Source organism: Betta splendens, chromosome 2 (genome assembly GCF_900634795.4).
Source record: "Betta splendens chromosome 2, fBetSpl5.4, whole genome shotgun sequence".
In the NCBI taxonomy this organism is placed as follows: Eukaryota; Metazoa; Chordata; class Actinopteri; order Anabantiformes; family Osphronemidae; genus Betta; species Betta splendens.
In genome coordinates, this window is record NC_040882.2 from 25,728,081 (window position 1) to 25,745,517 (window position 17,437).

The window sequence follows — 17,437 nt, forward strand, 5'->3', positions numbered from 1 at the left end:
ATTATTTACCTTTATACCTGGAGGTCCAAGGGGTCCAGGAGGCCCAGGAGGACCCTGCACACAAACAGAAAAACAGTTTAAATATAACTTTACTCAAAACCAAGATCTGGTTTCAATGAGGAACAAGAATGGTTCGCTAACACCAGAAGTGACCACGGGGCACAACATGTTAGCGGTAAGTTACAAACATGCTGGAGTCTTCAACGTTAGCAAGGAAATACAAACACAACGCCACATGTTATGACGAGACGGCTCCATGATCAACTAGACGAGGCTTTGTGGGAGTAAAAACACGTCTGTGACTCACGAGACCGGGGGGTTGTAACAACAGTGATGCTTTGATTGTTGTTAGCATGATGCTAATAAGGCCATTATTATTGTGCTCCGCGCAACAGCGGCACTATCGTTTTCTCAAGTTTAAAACTCTTACAATATAAGTTCTAACAGAATGTTTTACAGGATGCTTTACACACGTTTAGGAGGCAAAACAGAAGGCCATCACACACACGCACAGGTGAAGCACTGGAAACTCTTTTACACACTGTTAAACAAACACGTCGCTTGGTGAGGGACAACAAATAAACTGGGTTGGGTCCATGCGATGACAGATGGATCGCTTGTGGAGGTGACACAACAGACAGAATGCACGGATCCGGGCCCAATTACCGTTACTGTAATAGTGGTAATCTTCTGCAGGGACCAAAGCAGCGGAGGAGGTCAGATCAGACAGAAAGAAACCCTAGTGTCAGCACATTTCTGAATAGACACATCCTCACAAAGAGCTGTTTATTAATGACTTCATCATCTCTGGGATAAGATCTGAACAGTGTTGCTTTAAGAGTTTAGCATTTTCTAATAAATGTAAACTCAGCATGAGTTTACATGAGATCTGCCACATGTAAAGCCGACCTGTAAAGCCTCCTGGATGTTCCCGTTGTAGTCGATGATTTCAGTGGATCCCTGATCTCCCTTCTGTCCTGGGGGGCCCTGCAAACATGGAGTAACGCATTAATACTGTGCACGCTTCGCCTTACGCATCGTCACACAAGTAAAGAGGGAGGTCAAGTTTGACTGTCGCCCCCTAGTGGTGGCGTGAGGATGCATTAGCTGAAAGGGGCGATTAAGGAGAAATAAAACATTGTACAATCATAAAAGAAGAAAGGAGGAGACTGATGGATGCAAACCTTTGGTCCAATGGAGCCCAAATCCCCCTTATCTCCAGTCTCCCCCTAAAGTGACGATAAAAACAAACAAGTCTCAGAGAACTGTCATTTATACTCACTACTTTCACTACTGTGAAAAACTATAGCAACTGGAGAGTATCATAAAAAAAAAGCACCCGGCAGGACATAGTAGGTAACTTGCTAATCCAGACAGCGGCGCAGTGCAGATGCAAGAATAGAATAAAATAATGCTCCACCACCATCAAGTTCTACATGAAAGACTGCAGCTGCAATGATTTGCAATGTTTGACTATTAATATGTTAAATAACATTCTTTTAACGATAAAACACGTTTAGCCGACATCTGGATGAGCGCATACGTTAAAGCCATTAGCAGTGACTTAAACAGGTCATCTATGAGGGGAAATCCAACATCTGGATCACCTGCAAACTCTCAGCGGACCATTCTTTGATGTAAACATGTCTGCCGTGCTCACCTTTGACCCCTTAGGACCCGGAGCGCCAGCCTCCCCTGGTGAACCCTGTCGACAGCACAAAGGGGACGTCACAGAAAGGAAACGTTAAGTGCTTAAGATATAAACATCAAACTGAGAACAGAGAGCAGCCACTCGTTATGGATTCAATCCAACAGCATCATGAAGAATTCAACGCAGCTGAAACGCGTATTTCACTGAGGACCTGCTGTCAAGCTGTCGCGCTGCTCCTGAGAGAACAACACGAGCCGCTACCGCCAGGCAACGGTGAAAGTGTTTATTTGAGCTGTGGCGCTGATAAAGGAGGGTGTCGCTCATAGGACGGGAAACAGATATGTGGGTCGTCCAAGTTTAGACTGGGGCTTAAACTACCTGCTGGGCCAGGACGAGACATAAACAGTAGTGAAGTCATTAGTATTTGGTTTACGTTGGGCAGGCTCCAGGGAAAGCCTTGGACTCAATACAGCTCCTAATGGTTTATCCAGCTGAACATTAGATGAACTTAAACCCCTTGAGGAACTGTGCTGTTTGCACTTAGATGGGTTAAACTCTAGATGGCAGCAGACATCCATCACCCTCACACAGTGAAGGAACCGTTATGAGCAATTACAGAGTAATTCATTGCACACATGCATCACTGACCTTTAACCCGACGGGTCCGACGTCTCCTCGTTCGCCCTTCCCTGGAGGCCCGTGGTCGCCTCTCTCGCCCTAAAGCAACCAGAGAAGACGTGGAACCACTGCTTTCATGACAAGTGCACTCTAGAAGCACCGTGAGCATCTTCTGGTCATGTTCCATTTATTTACTGTCATACAACTAAATGAAGGGCAGCTCCTACAGACTCACAGTCAACAGACATTTATGCTGACTCAGCACACTGTGCTTCTTTTCAGACGGCGATGTTTGTTAAGGTTGCGTCTACTTCGAAGAAACCCCGCCAATGTGCCTTATCCTGTGCATGTTTGTGTGTTTGACTGAAGTGAGGGCGGGAGGCCGATAGATGGAGATGTGGTGCAGCAGGAAGCAGAGCCCACACTTTCCATTACTTACTGCAGATACTTAAAACCAAGTTATTCAAGTGTGTTGAGTCACAGTGTTTTCCTTCTCACATTACCGCTCGCTAATGATAAGTCAGACGCAAAGAATTATGAATAAACTCACAAACGCGCTTCCTTGTGTTCCCATGCTTTTGTGAAACAGGCCGAGCACAAGGAGAAGCCATCAAGCGTGGTATTGTTTGTGTAGCGTCACCCTGACATTTGAAGACGCCCGCTGAACATTCATTCCAGCGTCTGGATTATCGCCGCTGGTGCTCAGTGTGATAATGTCACGACTCAAAGGGAGCAGCTGAGGATCAGCCCGTATGAGCCCGAACCCCGTTAATGACACCACACGGTCACTGATGACCACGCTCATGTTAGTCTGGAATCACTCGGACTTTATTAGGGACACCTGCACAGCCTAATGCCAATAACATCCCATGTAAAGGTTCAGTTATAACTGATTAATTAGTTAAAAGCACCCACCTTGGTTCCTGGGAGCCCGGGAAGCCCTGGCTCTCCCTGGGGGCCGAGGAATCCAGGCTCCCCCTGAAATCAAACTCGTGTTATTATATATTATATTACCCAAAGGGGGTTGTTCTGACCTGGCTGCAAAAGCTGTGATCTGAGTGCATGCACACAAACACACACCGACTGTCGTCCTCCGCTTTCACCTAACGGCACAGGGAAGTGAGGCTACTGAACGGGGGCCGGCAACATTCTTTGCACTTTCACAGAAGGAGCCAGGATGAAGCGCGATGCCTGATTGTGAAATCGATTGCTAAAACATGTGCAACCAGTGTTTCCCACCTACAGCACAGCAGTGGGGAAGAAGCGTGGAAGCCGTCGCAGAAGTAACGGACACTTGCTTTTCAAACGTTTGGACTCTGATTGGATAAACAGTGAAGAAGGCAGAGCAGAACAAAGTGCAAGCCAAGTTCAGAGCTACGTTAGCAAAATATTGTTAGAATCCATCAAGCGTTGAGGCCTCTTTAGTCAAAACAGGATTATATAAAATGTATAATGAAAGGACCTCTTGGTTTTACAAGGCTGGCAGATTACAAGCATTCAAAAAGAGGAAAAACAAAACCAAAACAGCAACAAGCATTATCTCATCATGCTTGTTTGAGCATTCCCTGCATTCACACGTTATATTTCAAGCTAATGATCCTGAAATGCACCAACGTGGTCGCGGCTCCTCCAGATTAAGATAGCAGTGAATTATGACGCGATGCTGGTGCGTGTTTCACCATCTGCTCTCGGCTTTTTTTATGAAGTGGCAGAAAAACAAGATCCTTAAGTAAAACAATAAAAGCCCCGTTAAAGAACTATGCAAATAAAAGGCTGACTTCCTCTTCTTAACAAGCAGTAGTCTTGACACGTCTCCCGCCACCACCTCGAGGAAGGGAAACGGCTCCAATCTATAATTCATAGCTCTCTACGCTTTTCATACACCTTAATGAGACAGTTTTCTTGCTGACTGTTTGGTCTTGTCAGTTTCCCTAAGCTCCTTTTCACTGCACCGAAGGCTCGGGCACTAATGTGCTTCCAGCTCTTACAGTCTAGGTACAAGCCCCACACAGCAAGTAAAGCAAGCGATGAGCCTTTAATGTGTCATGATAATAGGTCAGCTGGGCTTTGCACTGAATTCTGCTGAAGCGCGTAGACAGGGACAACACTGAGGAGTGACTGGGAGGCGGAGGGGGTAGAAACAGCGAAGCATTTACCTTTATCCCTGGGAGTCCAGGCAGCCCTGGAAGTCCTGGCTCTCCCTACACAGGAAAAGTGTGACACGTTACAGCCAAGCCAAGCTAAGCTAAGTCAAGCCTCATTTGTGGCCTCTATGGGGTTCTATTAGCTCTACTTTATTTCCAGTTTGCGTGTTTCTTCTGGCTGTGGAGCAGCTATAATGCGGAGAAGTGGCCTGACTGTCGTTTGCTTGCGGCAGGCACTAGAAGACACTACTGCACATGCACTCTGGTACCAAGTCATGCAGCCACGGCTCCACGGAGCGATTAGTGCTGGTTAGAACGCTCAGCCCTTCACACAGTGCGACAGAGTTTTGCTTTTATGACTTTATTGGTTTGGGCAGGTGTGAAAAGTTCTGGTTTCTGGAGGGGAAAACCATGGGATTCTTCGGAGTTGCAAGCGCGGGTCGAGAGCGCTGCGGTGCCTTCGAGGTCGTTAGAGCTTGGCAGCGCGAGCGCTCGATGTTGGCCCGTTGCTCCGCTACCAAGGTCGGGTCGTTGTCAGGTTGGGAGCTCCACACTACGGTCACATGCACGTCTGAGCAACACAGCTTGATTCAGCCGTGGAAAAAGCAGAGGTCAGGTCCCTCGCGAGGCCTGTGCCAGACTTTCAAAATAAATTTCTGACTCGAAATAATTTCACGCTCTATTAGGACCATTGTATTTATGGCATATGAAAAGAAATTATAAGCGCCACTGAGAGTATGATTAACTGTAATGGTGCTCCGGAGATCGGCGAGAGGCCTGTAAATATCCATTGTGGCTAATGAAAGCATCGTAAAACTAATGAATAAAAGTCTCTTTGTGGACGGCTGCTGAATGGCGTCCAGTGGCAGCGTTTGGGAGCAACAGCAGCTCACCATGGTCGTTCTGACGAGATAGTTTGTTTGTAAGTGTGTCAGCACAAGCACAACGACTGTGGAACGAGATAAGGACAGCAGTTAAAGAACAGCACTGCCTCTCGGTCTGGAAGCAGTTTGTCCAAACAGACAAGAGAGGGGAAATTAATGGGGAGCAGCACTCGGGATTAAAAAGTGTAATTAAATGGGGCACTGGTGTAATTTCAGCAGTGAGTCTGGTCAGGGACAAGAAGTGGCTTTAAGTTTGCAGGAAGTAGCTGATGGTCGGCTGCATGCTCGTTTCTGCAGGGCTGCTAAAACAACGCACACTTGTGAAGTTGCATTGGTGCAAAGCTGTCAATGACCCGGTTCTGCTACGGACGGAGCAGTAGCGACATCCAGAGGTGTTAGTGCGACACGGGCCCTGGATCGGAGCATCTGTTAGGCCAAGAAAAATGGAAGGAGAGCCAAAGCGTTTGTGTCCAGGACTCGTTCTGCTCACTGACCCCTCGGCGCCCACTTGTACCTAACAACCATCCAATTACACTCCAAAGATGGAGGTTCAACCAGGTCTAAAATCATTTGTCATAACTTGAACTTGGTGCTGCTTCAGCTATGACTCTACAGAGTTCAGACGCGAGGGTTGAGTCCTGCCAGGTCCAACATCCTCTAAGATCACGTCTGTTCGACTGACAGCTGAGGGTGTAACGTCTACATCTAGTTCATCTGCTCGGCTACGGCACCAGCCTGCCGGACGGCGAAGAGCTGTGGTAAAAGCCTTTACCTTCTGTCCACTACGTCCAGGTTCTCCAGGTTCACCCTGTAACACAAGGAGATCTGCATGAAGCTTATTACTTCACAATTAACGTTTATCGTCACAGTTTCAGTGCTATTGTTGTTGAGTGGGCACTAGATGAAGTAGCACCAACCACACTGTCCAACGCTGCTGCCACCAATACTGCAAATACTGCAGTATAAAGTACACGGTAGCATAAAGTGGCAATGGGGGCAGTGTGATGGACGCTACAAAGGACTATAGGTCAAATGTGGCAGGACCCGCTGGGGTCAGAGGTCAGATACGAGACTATGAAGAGGTGACTGATGAGCGAAGATGCATGAAGTAAGGTCTTTGTGTCCAACTCGTTTTGTGGCACAGCTTTTTCCAATTGCTGCAACTAACAATGTCTAAAAGCAGCTACTGAAAAAACGTTAGCCTTGTGTTAGCGCTCACCTTGATGCCTGCTGCCGAGGAGCCGGCATCTCCCTAGAAAAGCAGTAAAAAACAAGGCTTAGAAGCAGCAGCAGGGAAATCAACAAGGAAGGAGGTCTGAGCACCGCTGGGTCTGGCTGTCGGCTCCGTCCCAGGTCTGAAACGACCGTCTCACGGTTCCACACTCGACTGTAACAGAGCTCAGGCTGGAAGAGGTCCGGCAGAACTGCCGAGGCCGTTTTTCATTGCGTTACTTGTGGAGAGACGGGCTCTACATCACGACTGCAGCGTACAGTAAAAACACATAAAACAAGGGGCCAATGAGCGTAATTACGGGCGGTTGGTGGGAAAAGGGAGCGGGAGAAGGAGACGCAGCTTCAGGCTCTGGTGTGGTTTCGCTACACATACGCCTCACGCTCAGAAACTGCTGAAGGAATGACTCTCACCCTCGGCTTTTTATGGCCGTCATTACGATGCATAGCACACAAGGCGGATTTAATTGTGGCTTTTTTTTGCAGACAATAAACTCTTACTGTTTACAGCTGGGCCCCGCCGCGTTCTCAAAGGTACCGAGCCCCTGTCTTCACACTCATCGTTCCAGGTTTTATTACGGTTTCAGATCTGAGAGGAACTTTTACAGTTAGTTACCAAAACTGTAAAAAATAACTGAACGGCTTTCAGACATTTTTACATAAAATGAAATATTCCCATTGCTCATATTTTGCTCCATGTGATAAACCTCCATTGTCCAGTGTCACTGCTGTTGTTTGGTGGTTGAAATGGCTCCGAGCAAAGTTTTCACCTGTTGCTTCTTGGCAGCAGCGCCAACGTAGGAATGCTTCACATCTTTACTTAATCGCAGCATCTTATAGGAAAGAGCAACTACAAAAGACCCCACCTTGTTAAACTGCTTTTTCCTATTATTAATCTCAGCGGGATTTAAACCAGTGGGAGTGATTATGATGACAAACAACGTTTACGGCACAGTTAACGCGCCTTTAATTAAATCGCCATCTGACCCATGTGAAAACGAGCATCAGACGCTGCTACGCGAGCAATTAACACTTCACCTCCCCGCTGCTGCGCCGCTAAAACCCAACCGACGGCAGCAGGCGACACCGAGCAGGAGTCTGATGGAGTTCCTCCAGTCCAGGACGGAAAAAAGCAGCGGCTGGTGGAGGTGAGGCTGAGCCGCGGCGCTGAAGTGTCCCTATTGGGCCCATTAGCATAGTGTGAGAGCGTAGTGTGATCCGCGGGTCGGGGAGCCGTCGCCACAGCGCGCTTCGTCCCACGCACCTCGAAGTGTCCCTGCATATTGCACCTTTAGAGAGATCACAGCACGGTCGTCAGCGAGATACGAGTCAAACGCGGCCTCCACCGAGGCGTGCGCTGCACGGGTCGGCGCCGGGCGCTCGAGGCCCCACCCTCATTCATCTACAACAGTATCTACACGTTCCTTCAACACGAATGAGCACAATTAATTTCACACCTAGTTAAATACTTCAGTGGCAAATGAAAGAAGTAAATGGATCAGAACTAAAGCTTCAACTGTGGTAATGATTTGTTATAAGTGAGGCCAGAGACACATCAGACGTCTGATGGAAGCGTTTCAATTCATACTTAATGATAGTTAAGGAACACACACAGTTACTTACTGTGTGTTTGCTGCATATTAAATGACTCCATGACGGATCAGAAGCCGGAGCTGTTGTGAGCTGAGCATCTTGTTGTTCTGTTGACATTACTGTGTTTTCTGTGTGTTGCTCAACATGATGCAGTTTGACTAAACACAACTCCGGGGCAGAAACAACACACATGTAATCGATTACATCGATGACATAATTGCGCCTATTTGCTTGGAATGCGTCAGCGCTTTGCAGTGTTTACATTCAGCGCGGCTCCCGGGAACGCCGACATCGCGTCTGCAGCCCAAAGCGGCAGATGGGAGCGCTAACGGAACGCCGCTCGGCGGATCCCACGCGCGCTGGGAGAAAACATCCCGGGGCCGTGTGACGATCGCAGCGGGTGCAGCCCGACTGGAGCCGAGGAGCAGAGCGTGTGCAGACGCAGCAGCTCAGACCACTGAGGCCTCGCGGACGCTGACTGGGCTCTGACGTGACTCCACCTGTGCAAAACGTGTGAGCAGCCTCAGTCGTGTTCTGGGGAGATGTTAGCAGGCGGATCCTCGCATTAAACCATAAACTGTGGATCTGGACCTGCAGACTCAACACAGAGACAGACGATCTTTCTGGGCTCTGCCACAATACATTCTCTTACGTCTAGAACCAGTTGTTACTGGTTATAATAAAGACATGATGATGATGATACTTAATAAAACCTTAAGTTTAGGTCTATTTTACGGCGTGTGTCACAACACGGCGTCTTTGACATCAGATGCTTCTGCATGTGAGCATCTGAGTGTGTGCGAGGGAGAATGTGCAGCTGAGTGTGTGTCCTGTCATTTCATCTCCGTCACACTCCACAGATCTCCTGCCGTCAAAACAAGCTCCTTCTATAATGCAAAGTCTGAGCTTCCTCCGCTCACCAGCTCCAGCTTTCACAGCCTGACCTCGCGTGGGCTCCTGCAGTGTGTTACACCAAAGAGGATGCCCTGCTGAAGACTATGGGTCGAAGCGAAGGCTGCACCACACAGTCCTGCAATGATTCCACTGGAGCCGTCAGAGTCCCGCTGATGTGAACAGATTCAGAGGATGCACCCAGTGAACACGTCGCTTCACCTCTAATTGAAAACCCGCTGCCGTGAACACAAGTCCGTTCCCAGAGGACGTCAAACTCTCACTTCCACTTCCTGTTCTATTGCGGGACACGCGAGCACGCGTTGGAGGAGTGACAGGCGATCGGCAGCAGAAGTCTGAAATCCTCCTCTGCTCCGCTTGGCTCCATCCGTCGCTGGACCAGATCAAAGCGCTGCTGGAGCTGCAAACTTTTATCGCCCTCCGCGTTCCTCTTTGTTGGATCGTTTTCCACAGATGATATCCCATCGCATCTGTTTCCCTCACACGGTGTCTCGTCTGGCGGCCGCGTTCGTCGTCTCGCGCAAAGAAAAAACAACCTGAGGAGCCATAAAGTGCGAGGCTATCGAAGCCGTGCTCTGCTGAGCAGCAGTAAATTGGCAGTGACGTTTTGAGTACACTGCTTCCACTCCAGCGCTGCTCTCATCACTTATAGTTTGAATTTGTATCTAATGCCGCATCTGTAGCAAAAAGAAGCATTTCCAACTTCTGGGACCGTAACATCCCCGAAGTACGAGAAGCTGAGTCAGCATTTTCCACCCGTAGTTTGTTCCAATTCATAATTGTTTGCTTTTCAAATGACTTTGCAGTTTGAATCCAACATTTGTCACAGGTTCAACTGATACAAATGAGGCTGTGACCCATTATGTCCATGATGTTAATGTGCTGAGAAAAACACACAAACAAAAGCTCTTCCCCAAAATAAAAGCTCTTCAGGCTGAAACGAGGATCTATTACTTGAGCTGGACTCCATTTTGTTGGAAATGGATCACACCTTGATACATGAACGAATGCAGGAGGCATCCAAGCAGAGGCCGTAGCATCAATTAGAGCCACATTAGGCACAAAGGATGACGTGGGCTGCGCGGCCTTGGCCTCGGCTCTCGCTGCTGCTTCTCCTCTCATGACGTTTTTCTTTTTATGTTCCCTGGCCTCAACCAGACGTTGTGCCTGTGTGTCTGCGCCGGCTCCCAGACATAAACAAAGACAAAGACAGGGAAAGTGGGATCCACATACCTTCTCTCCCATTTCACCTTTGGGTCCTTCTTCGCCCATGTCGCCCTGTGACGGAAAGAACAGCACGTCTTCAAGTGGTTTAAGTTTTAATGTCGCTGCTGATAAACAGACAGATGTGCTAATGCAAAGAACAAGGTCCTAAACGTGACAGACGCCCATTACACACGGTAGGACTCAGCCCTCGTCCTCCTCCCCTGAGTGACTGCCCTGTAAAACAGCTTAATGGATGTTTGGAGAAAACGCCAAGAGAGCGGCAGCAAAGTGCCGTTAGCTTGAATCCACTCCGCTCGCTAACTGAGTCATCACAGGGTTCCATGATTGATTTCAGGTGATGTCATGCATTTTCTGTGGGGACTGTGCGTCAACGGGGAGTGTCACTTGTGAATCCACAGATCTTCAATCTTAGCAGGATACAATAGGTTCAATGTCTTTAGCCACGCTAGCAGCTACGACAGCGTCTTCCTGAGAAGTCCCATCGAGGGGTTTCAGCCTTTCCATGGCCAATGCACAGACCACTGCTCTTAATCACTAATAAACATAGGAATAATTTGCGTTTAGTGCCAATTAGCACATCTACGTTCATCAGATCACTGGTGCATCGACAGCCGATGGGTTTCAGCAAATCCAAAGATCTAATTGAGAAAGTTGTGTCAGGTTTTATCTGTTACAGGCCGGTGTTTTCTTAAATTTGCCTCCTGGCGCTTTAGTTGGCCCCCACAGCCAAAAACAACAGTTTATGTGAAATATCTGGCTCCCCTCAAAATAGAAGCTCGGGCTTTGGAGCGGCCTCAGCGCCGGCCTTGGCAGAGAACCGGTCACTTCACGTCTGATAAATCCTCGCCTGTGATAACTCCACATGATGGCTTGCAAATCACACGAGGAATAACAATTACAACCATTTGAAATCAAAGGTTGTGTCCTTGTAACCAATATTAAAAATGGCTTTTACGCTTGACCACACGTGTTTATCTGCGAGGCCGACTCGCCCGCTGGCTCTGTGGGCGGCTCACGCAGCCAAAAGCTTCAGTTTATGCTAACAGAGCCGCGCAGTCGGAAAAACAGCAGCGATTCCCAACCTGAGGATGTTGCAGGTCACTGAGATGCATATTTTAATGCACAATTTGAACTTTCTGAAACGATAGACAGCTAATGTGTCTGAACTCTGACATGTAACAAGGCTGAGGCGAGTGAGTGGTCATGTTACACTTCCACCGATCTTGACTAATAATCTAAATGCTTCCTGTAACTGTACACGGCAAATCAGTTACCTGTGATACCACAACTACGGTTGCTAGGAGACGCATTATTTCTCCAGTTTGAAGGACAGCGCTATTCGTCGACATCTCTGGACTGTGTCAGTATTTACACCTCCCACCCATTCAACAGTAAGTTATAATTGGAGACTGGCGAGAACCTGGTTGCTGTCGTGAGGTTATTGCACAGACTCAGTTTGTGATCCCTCATAAGACGTGACTCACTGCATCTCTGACTCACTGGCGGCAGATCTCAGAGGAGAACGGCCGTTGACAAACGAAGCCGGAGCGAAGGCGAGAGCGGCTGCCATTTTAACACATGGCGGGATGTCAAGGCTGATGCTAACAAGAATCTTTGAGGATCTGCATTTACACTTTACCTTTTCACCCCGAGCTCCCATTTCACCCTGTTGGGAGAGAAAGCAGCAGATTAAACACAGGAAAGCACAAGAGGGGTCGGCTCAGCCGAGGAATTACTGCAGCCGACAAGGGTCAGATCATATCTGAGCTTAAAGTCATGGCAGATAGTGGAAATTTGATGATATTATTGCTGCCTTCAAGTACGTTTTTCCAACTTGCACAGTTTTCACAAGATTAACAGACTCAACTACTACTTCACCAATGAAACATATAGTGGCACATAAACATCATGCAAAATGGGAAACATTAACTCAAAAGGTACGGACGTTCAAAATAAATCAGACACAACGAGAACCTAACGACAACAAAGCAAAAAGAAAGTTTCTGCTGGCGAAGGATGAAAAATACAAAACAAAACAAAACACGAGCATTAACTGGCAAAAGTGAAGAGCACACAGCACGTGAGCACCAGACCTTGGCTCCGGGGACACCGTCCAGTCCTGGGATGCCAACATCCCCCTACGGGCAGCACAACATACACACAATGTGCCGTTACAGCCGCGTGAACTCTGATTTCAGGTCAGCAGATACACAGTGGAGATAACCTTTCACCCGACAGAGGCTGAACTCTGCTGTGCACCACAGCTGCTGCGCGTTTGCAGGTCGGACTGATGACTGGACAGCGGATTTAATACACACAACAGGCCTTCCATTTAACATCACACTACGTACCAAGAATAAAAAAGGCACAGAATATAAAAAGCACAAGCTAAATCAGAATGTGGAGGGGATAAACAAGCTGATTAAAAGGCCAATTATCTCTGCCCTGGTTCTGGAGGGGAGCGAAAGGGGCGAAGCCAAGTCCGGCTGATGGATGGCAGTTTGCTGGTAGGAAACGCTGCTCGCTCCCAGAAAACAACCTCGGACCATCTGTTGCCAAAAACAATTAACCCCGCGACCTTTGCAAACCTACCACATCATTAGCCTTTCCGAAAAGTAGCAGCCATTCGTCATCCCACACGGACAACTTTAACTGGATGAGCCCCACCAATGTGTCTGAGATAGAAAATAAAGCACTATTGTCTGGATTATTTGGATTAAATGCACATTATTCTCCTTCCTTTCTACCCAATGACTTTTATGCTTCATGGCCTTTAGCGTGAAGCACTGGGAGAGTATCCGTGTGCGCTGGGAGTCTCCTGCCTACTGCACATTAGTGGTGAAAGCCTCATATACCGAAGGCTGGACTTGTGTATCATCTATCAGCTCACATATGGGAGTCATTGACGTGATGATGATAATATATTGCCATAACGATGATGGAGTCTGATTAAAAAACTCCGAGCGTGGAGCTGGTAAGGTTTGCATTAGCGATCGCTGCCTTTCGGTGGATATCCATGTCAGATCAATGTGATGTCTGCCAGTCAACCTGACACTGCTGGCAGAGCGGCTTTAATGTCTGCGCAGTTCAACTTTCTGCTTGAGCGACGCTTACATACCATAACAGATTCTGTTTTATAAATGCATGGCAAAGGATTGGAGCTCTATTTCATGCAGGCGACCCCCCCCCCACACAGGCCTCCGCCTGTGCTGTCACCAGCGCTAACTCCAAAATGGAGCCTCTTCTCTGGTTCCTATTACACCGTTCGTGCCTCTCCCCTCGTTTCACCACGCACGCGGACGCTTCCCAGGTCATCTCTCCATTCAGTCACGTCACTTAAACCCACGTTTGTGCCGAGGCGAATGTGCTTTTCCAATTTCCCCGGCTTGTGAAACACCTGCGCTGCGTCTTTGTTATTCACTGTGAAAATGAAACGCGCGGAGGACGGGCGGCCGCAGCGTGAGCAGATTCGCAGGCGGCTCCGGGCGCGACTCTGCGGTCGGTGAGGAAGCGATGAGGACGGACGGCGCTCTGAATATGTCACGACGAGGGGCGGAAATTCTACAATACCAAGAAGTGCAACATCTGGTAAAAAAGACTAATAAAAATTCAAAGTGTCCTAAAGTGTATGAGCCGTTTGAAGACAAAACACTCACAGGTGTGGGGGGAAATTACCTTAAGTCTTCTATTTGTGGTTTGTGAGGGACGTGAGGAGCTGCTCAGCGGAGCCGCAATACGAAGTGTAAGGAACTGAAATCTAAAACTGTCCAGCTGAGTTCTGGAACATTCTCCAGCTCAACTCTGAAATGCCGCTTATTTCCCCCCACGTGAAAAATAAAATTACACAACTAGAGGAGATTTTTATTAAGCGCAATCTTGCAGCAACATCTGTTTCGTTGCTAAAAACCAGTACGAGCAATCAGTAAACAGCCCCGAGCCAAATGTGCTGCTCTCATCAGCCGCCATGTTTGTGTGACTCACCTTGTGTCCATCAACGCCCGAGATGCCAGGAGGCCCCAGTGAACCCTGGGAAATAAACAGCAGAGACGTTAGGTGGCATTTTATTAAATGATCCCACTGTTTTCAGCTTTTAGAGAAACTCAACACTGTTACAAGTCAAATAAATAAGAGCGCGTCCATCCCAGCAGAGCTGCTCGTGTCCCGTCCCCATCACTTCCCTCAGTGTGCGCTGATCTGATCACACCAGGCCAGAATAAATACTGCATGCCACTTTTTAAGGTGCTAAGTTATGGATGATACAGACAAAGTAGACGGGTTTCAGGGCTGGAAGCTGAGAGACGTCTTTTAGCTCCTGCGTCTGCGTCCTCGGCTTTAGCTCGACGTGGAGGATGATTAAGACTCCGAGGGTGCGTGTTTTTAATGAACTTCCACTCTCTCGCCTGGTGGTTTGCTTGTGTTGCCTATTTGTGGTTCCCCTCCATAATAAAAGTGATTCATAGCTACCGCGGTCCCGTTCTGTGAACCGGCAGCCTACACACGACTCCACTCGTGCAAAGCAACTGATCTTCATGACACTTTCTACATATAAAGAAGAATGAATCACATTAGGGAGGGAAAGCTCATAAAATATTATTATTCCCACTTAATCGCTTTCGAATATATGATTCACGCGCCTCTCGTAGTGACACAAAATCAATCAGGGCCGTGAAACTTGAACGGACACTGGCAGCAGATCTAATTGAGCGGCCTGGGGCCTGGCCTTCCAGTCATTAACACGGCAGTGTGTCATCGCTGACCCCTCCGCCCCCCCCCCCCTCCTCTGCCGACAGATGACAGCGCAGACAGGAAGTGTCTGATTGGGTTACGCTGCACAAACACTGGCAGCTACCTGATGGCTGGATACGGCCTACATCTGTTTCTCACATCAGCGCCGCCAGGGACCCACAGCTCGTATCACAGCACTTAGCTCCAGGTTCTCTGTTCTCCGTCTCCTTCCTTCTGTCATCCGTTTTCCCTTCCCTCCTCTTCTTATTGGAGCTATAATTCTCATCTCCTGTATTTACTTGCCCTAACTTTGCCTCTGTACCACTATTTGCCAGGCAAACATATTCGCCTCCCAGCGTGTGCGTTTTACACCGTTGTGCACAATAGCTTTGACTCCAAAGCCAAAGTAATTGAGTTTCAGAATAAAAGACAAATGAACGTCATAAAAACTTTGCTTTATCAGCATGAAAAGTGAGAGCGGGAACCAGGAATCTCATTTATAACCTAAAACCAAACTGAACAAAAGCAGGATTTCGGTAACATACCTTTGGCCCCTGTGGCCCCTCAGGCCCCTATAAAGGAAAAGAGACAGAAAGAGTGAGTGCAGGAGAAATGGGAGCAGAAAAAAGCCCATGTATCATGAAGTAATACGATTTCCACAGCCAAGACGGTCACAGCGCAGACTGGCAGGGCTCCGGCAGGATTTCGTAGAGGGAGCACACACCCTTCAGGCAGAGCAGAATCACAATCCATCCCTTGTTTCACTCCTGAACAACGACTTTCATTGAACTGTACCATAAATAGGAATCTAACGAGTCAACGAATAACAAAATGATGTTTTAATGCTAATCTCTGTCCTTGGTCCGTTAACTAAACAGGTCAAAAAGCTGACATGTTGACATGTGTTGACATGTGTCAGCTCTACAACCTGCTGCTGATGCTCCACCAGAACCCGTCCAAACCAGCACAAACCAGCAGAGCCGCTTTGTGACCATGAATCCGAGGTGAACCAGTCCCTCCTATAAGTCTCATCACCACCTTCACGCTCGGCTGTTTTTGTGCAACATCTGTCTCACTGCGTTCAGGAACTACAATAAATGGTGCCATTTGGCCCATCCCATGCAGTTGGGTCGAAGCCACGCCGACCCGATAGCTCACAACCGCCTACAGCAGCGGCGTCTCAGCCTTATTCCACGCCGGTGTCGTACAGCTGGCACTAGAAATGATCTGGTCCCCCCATGAGCATAACACGCATGTGCCTGCGTTGAAGGTAGCCAGCGAGGACACATTCTGCCTGAACAATCTGACTGTCAGTGCAAGTTTCTGTGAAGTTGAAGTGGAGCCAACGGGTGCCTCATGGCCAAAGCTACAATGGAAGGTTGGCTTCGCTAAAAAGAACTATTATAATGACCATGTTTCTGGGAATCAAGTGTTTGTTCGATCTTCCCATGACTTCTGCAGTTTCTGTAGCCGAAACAAGGCGATCACCGAGCAACTCCTGCTCCAGTGGTTCCCGTCCTCTGCTGCCTGTTAAAATCCCTGCAGCAGCGCGTTCTCACATTTACAGAAACAGCTCGCACAGTCGCAGCCCATTTGTGGCGCATTCCATCCGCACGCACAACAAAAACCTCAATGAACGGCTCTCGTTCTTGCAGCCAAAGAAGAGAAAGGTTTTTCCTCCTGTTGGCCTTTAAAAGGCTTTGTTAGCTATCCTCAGTAGGGTTTGGTAAACATCTTTATGACCCACTAGGTATGTGAGAGCATGTGCCACTCGTCTCAGCGCTAATTAGCTTGGCTACATCTGAGAGCACTCAGGAGCTATTGGCTCTGAAGCAGCTTTTTCACAAAGTCAAGAGCCTCTGAGGAAGCCTCAGCCGTGCCGCTCTTGTTCCCAGCATTGGGCTCCGACATTGAAAATGAAAAGTCGAGTCAAACCCAAACCTCTCCATAAAGGAAGATTATCAGCAGTACGTATTTGTCAAGTTCTGCTGCTTGAATGAGCAGCTTCAAGCGGGCGCCGGCTGAAGCTGCTCATCGGAACCCCTACAAAGCAGTGAATGTTTGCTGCTCTCATTTGTGGCAAGGAAATGACAAACAATGGGGTGACTGCCGGGTCAAGGCCCGCTTTCAGTCTGAAGGGCTTCCAGAGCAAGCAGTTGTTGCTCAGCATTTCTGGGAAGAACATTTGGGCTGATCAAAGAACAGAAAAGACTGATGAGCATGTTGGAGCATGGAGCCTGTTCGCAGATTCAGGGGGTTTAAGGTTATGCAACAAAGTTCTGCTGTTTAAAATAACTGCAGTAACAACTACAACAACTACAGTATCTTTGCTAACAAAGGGAGGAATTCAGACCAGTGTCTCTAACAACAGTCTGGATGTTTTCTGGATGTGTGCAAAAGAAATGTCACTGTTTCATCAAGACCAATAACATTGATCTTAAACTAAAGTGTTC

The 17,437-nt window shown here is 48.1% G+C and overlaps 1 protein-coding gene across 1 annotated transcript in view; it reads right to left on the reverse strand.

Moving 5' to 3' along the window:
* The window catches only part of LOC114868150 (collagen alpha-1(XXV) chain), a 101,086-nt gene that overhangs the window by 9,338 nt on the left and 74,311 nt on the right, over positions 1 to 17,437 (reverse strand). The window contains exons 10-24 of the mRNA XM_029171566.3: positions 15,530 to 15,556; positions 14,241 to 14,285; positions 12,353 to 12,397; positions 11,899 to 11,925; positions 10,266 to 10,310; positions 6,517 to 6,549; positions 6,070 to 6,105; positions 4,426 to 4,470; positions 3,185 to 3,247; positions 2,300 to 2,368; positions 1,661 to 1,705; positions 1,185 to 1,229; positions 910 to 987; positions 667 to 690; positions 10 to 54 (exon numbers count right to left, since the gene is read on the reverse strand). Coding sequence (XP_029027399.2) covers positions 10 to 54; positions 667 to 690; positions 910 to 987; positions 1,185 to 1,229; positions 1,661 to 1,705; positions 2,300 to 2,368; positions 3,185 to 3,247; positions 4,426 to 4,470; positions 6,070 to 6,105; positions 6,517 to 6,549; positions 10,266 to 10,310; positions 11,899 to 11,925; positions 12,353 to 12,397; positions 14,241 to 14,285; positions 15,530 to 15,556 — 672 coding nt within the window. The remainder of the gene's footprint in view (positions 1 to 9; positions 55 to 666; positions 691 to 909; positions 988 to 1,184; positions 1,230 to 1,660; positions 1,706 to 2,299; positions 2,369 to 3,184; positions 3,248 to 4,425; positions 4,471 to 6,069; positions 6,106 to 6,516; positions 6,550 to 10,265; positions 10,311 to 11,898; positions 11,926 to 12,352; positions 12,398 to 14,240; positions 14,286 to 15,529; positions 15,557 to 17,437) is intronic.